The sequence below is a fragment of the Macaca nemestrina genome, chromosome 11 (assembly GCF_043159975.1).
Source record: "Macaca nemestrina isolate mMacNem1 chromosome 11, mMacNem.hap1, whole genome shotgun sequence".
Taxonomy (NCBI): Eukaryota; Metazoa; Chordata; class Mammalia; order Primates; family Cercopithecidae; genus Macaca; species Macaca nemestrina.
This window is the reverse complement of record NC_092135.1, coordinates 11,437,349-11,441,004: the sequence shown is the minus strand read 5'-3', so window position 1 is coordinate 11,441,004 and position 3,656 is coordinate 11,437,349. Positions and strand designations below refer to the sequence as shown.

At 53.0% G+C, this 3,656-nt stretch overlaps 1 protein-coding gene across 4 annotated transcripts; it reads left to right on the top strand.

Annotated features, from left to right (window-relative positions):
- Positions 1–404: 404 nt before the first annotated feature.
- LOC105492479 (transmembrane protein 177) lies at positions 405–3,360 on the top strand. 4 transcript variants are annotated; one of them, XM_011759661.3, is made up of 2 exons: positions 405–461; positions 2,074–3,360. In XM_011759661.3, exon 2 carries the CDS (start codon positions 2,096–2,098, stop codon positions 3,029–3,031), a length of 936 nt encoding a protein of 311 aa, XP_011757963.2. In that variant the 5' UTR covers positions 405–461; positions 2,074–2,095; the 3' UTR covers positions 3,032–3,360. The 4 variants fall into 4 exon arrangements, with proteins under 4 accessions (XP_011757963.2, XP_011757964.2, XP_011757965.2 ...); XM_011759662.3 differs by having other exon boundaries at positions 413–461; positions 1,996–3,360; XM_011759663.2 differs by having other exon boundaries at positions 435–853.
- The last annotated feature ends 296 nt before the right edge of the window (positions 3,361–3,656 follow it).

Sequence of the window (3,656 nt, the reverse complement as noted above, 5' to 3'; positions counted from 1 at the left end):
CAGTGGCGTATTCTCGGCTCACTGCAACCTCTGCCTCCCAGGTTCAAGCGATTCTCCTGCCTCAGCCTCCCCAGCAGCTGGAAGGAACTACATGCGTGAGCCACCACGCCCAGCTAATTTTTGTATTAATCAAAGACGCGTTTCAACGCAGAGGAGAAAGGGCTTGCGGACCCACCCCAAGGTGCACAGTTAGGGGAGGAGCCTCTGCTGAGGCCGGAGCCACTCACGGGGATCCCCTTGAGCCCCCCGCAGGCCCGCCCCCAAGAGTCCCGCCCCCAGACCTCTCTTGGTCCCCGCCCCCAGACCCGTCGAGCGAGCTCCGCCCCCTGAAGTCCCCGCCGCAAGGCCCCGGGCCGGCGAGCTCCGCCTCCCGAAGTCCCCGCCCCCAGATCCCGGGCCGGCATGCTTTGCGGCCGCCTTGCCGCGCGCAGATTTAGGCGTTCCGGGGTGCAGCAGAGAAGGTGAGCGCACGGGCAAGCGGGAGGGACCATTTTCCGGCCTGATGCGACCCGGAAGCGCGTTTAGACTACGGAGTAGCCTAGGGGGCCCAGGGTGGAAGCGTAGCGAGGACCTCTCTGCGGGGCTCCTGCAGCCCCTCCTCGCCCAGTCACGGGCGGGCTGCTTGGTACAGTCTCCTAGGCCGACCCCGCAACGCAGTGGTCCTAGGGACGTTGGACTTTGACCCGGACCCTTCCTTTCTTAGCCTCATTTTCCACATGGGAAAAAAAAAAGCCCGAATGATAATGATTCTTATAGGAGTTCTTGATTAAGATAGGCCAAGCTGTACTCTGCGTTTTTGTTTGCGGCAACTCATTCGTTGCTTATTAAGCACTTTTCACGGACATGGAATACAGTAAGTTTCAATCAAAGTTAAATAATTGTGAATTTTTACTGACATATTCAAGGATGAAAGGATAAGATGCCCGGGGATGTTTCAAAATAAACCAGTTGGACGGAGGCGTGAGTGGAAAGAGAAATGAAACAAGATTGGCCTTGAGTTGATGGGATTGAAGTTGATGGATGTACTATTTTGTCTACTTTGGTATATGTTTGTAATTTAGCATAACGAGTTTTCTAAAACAAAAAGTTTGCTGTGAACACGTGACAGCGTGTGCTCAAATACGATGCCGGTGTTAGTCTGCTAGAGCTGCCATGCCAAAGTACCACAGACTGGGTGGCCCAACCAGCAGAAATTTATCCTCTGGGAATTGTGGAGGCTGGAAGTTCAAGACCAAGATGTTAACTGGATTGGTGTCTTCTGAGACCTCCCTTCTTGGCTTGTAGGTGGTAGCCTTTTCCCTGGATCCTCACGTCGTCTTCCTGCTGTGCCTGTTTGCATCCTAATCTCTTCTTATAAGTACGCCAGTCAAATTGGATTAGGATCCATATTGATGGCCTCATTTTATCTTAATTACCTCCTTAAAGACCCTGTCTCCAAATACAGCCACAGTCTGAGGTACTGGGGGTTAGGACTTGAATATATGAATTGGGGAGGAGGAGACACAGTTCAGCCCGTAACACTGTCACTTTACTAGCTTAGGATTTTGGCCAGTTGTTTTCGCAGCTTTGAAATAGGGGTAGCTGTAGTAATTGGTCATGGGGTTGTGAGGGTTCAATTGTTAGAGTGCTCAGAACTGAGTCTAGCATATAGTAAGCGCTCAATAAATTGAACACGTTTTTCTTATAAATTAGTAATCATAGGACTTTCCCATGGGATGAGTGGGATGAGGCGATTTGAATGCTGTGCCCAGCGATGGGAATAAAAGTCATTACAGCCATTATAAGGAATACCTGTTTCTGAGCCAGACGCTAAATATCTTATATATGTTTATTCATGTGCTCATCACAGCCACCCTAGAGGTGGGCTATTACGACACACCTGTTTGGCAGATGGGGAAATGATGCACAGAGATGGGGCTGGGATTTGAACGCAGGCGCTCTGGCTCTAGAGCCCACGCTCTTCACCACTATACTGTGTTACTTCTGTTTTAAAAGGTGGTGTGACCCCTGGAGGATGTTCAGTCTGCAGGCTGACCCGGGGAAACTGGCTGACTTCTCTTTTTCTTGACCCAGATTGTCCACGGTGACCACACTCATGGCAGGTCCCCTGTGGCGGACTGCAGCATTTGTGCAGAGACACAGGACAGGCCTTTTGGTGGGTTCCTGTGCAGGCCTGTTTGGAGTTCAAATGTCATACCACCTCTTCCCGGATCCCGTGGTCCAATGGCTCTTCCAGTACTGGGCTCAGGGCCAGCCAGCCCCGTTCCCTCCACAGCTGCAGAGCCTCTTCCAAGAGGTGCTACAGGACATAGGTGTTCCTTCAGGCCATTGCTACAAGCCCTTCACCACCTTCACCTTCCAGCCTGTGAGTGCAGGCTTCCCCAGGCTCCCTGCTGGGGCTGTGGTGGGCATCCCTGCCAGTTTCTTGGGGGACCTAGTGATCAGCCCTGACCATCCCAGGGTCATACATGGGCAAAGAGTGGACTGGCGGAGCCCAGCAGGAGCCCGGCTGAGAGCTGCCCTGACCCTGTCCCATGAAGCCCAGAAGTTCGCCTTGGCCAGGGAAGTGGTGTACCTGGAAAGCAATACCACTGCCCTGCAGGCCCTGCTGGCCCCAGCTTGCCTGGCAGGGACGTGGGCACTGGGCGTGGGTGCCAAGTACACCCTGGGGCTCTATGGAGGCCCCATGAATTTACGGGCTGCCTTCAACTTGGTGGCAGCAGTGGCAGGCTTTGTGGTCTACGCCTTCTCCAAGGATTCTCTCACTCACGCCGTGGAGTCCTGGCTGGACCGCCGCACGGCCTCCCTCTCTGCAGCCTATGTCTGCGGTGGAGTGGAGTTCTATGAGAAGCTTCTGTCGGGCAATCTGGCCCTGCGCAGTCTCTTGGGCAAGGAGGGGGAGAAGCTGTATACACCCAGCGGGAACATCGTCCCCAGACACTGGTTCCGCATCAAACATTTACCCTACACCACCCGCCGGGACTCTCTGCTGCACATGTGGAGGGTGATGCTCAACCCGGGCCGCTCCTGATGAGCTCATCACAAGGACACTTCCAGCTTGTGCAGACACCACCCTGCCACTGAGTCTGCAGGGCCCTGTTGGAGCCTTTGGATCTATAGCTCAAGGCCAGAAAAATCACAGACTTTGGAATTAAATAGCTTAGATTCTACTGTAATCACTACTTAATGAACTCAGGGACTATGAGGGACTATTCAGGGACTATGAATCTGAGCCGTCGTTTCTTGAACTGAAAAGCGGAGATGATGTAAACTACCTTGCAAGACTGTGGAGTTGGGTAAGCTCATGAACATAAGGGCCTGGCGCAAAGGGTGCGCTGTAAATAAACAGACATCCCTCTTTCTTGGTCTCCTTTTTTTTTTTTTTTTGAAGAGAGCATCTCACTCTGTTGCCCAGGATGGACTGCAGTGATGATCATAGCTCACTGCACTGCAGCCTCAAACTCCTGGGCTCAAGTGATCCACACTCCTCAGGCTCTCAAAGTGCTGGATTTACAGGCATGAGCCTCCTCACCCAGCCTCCTTCTTGGTCTTAAATGCCACCCGGTTGTGGGAGTCAGGCCACACCTCACCACCAGGGGTACTTACAGTTATGTGAAGACTTTCCTACAGTGAAGAACCACCGCTCAATTTAAGTG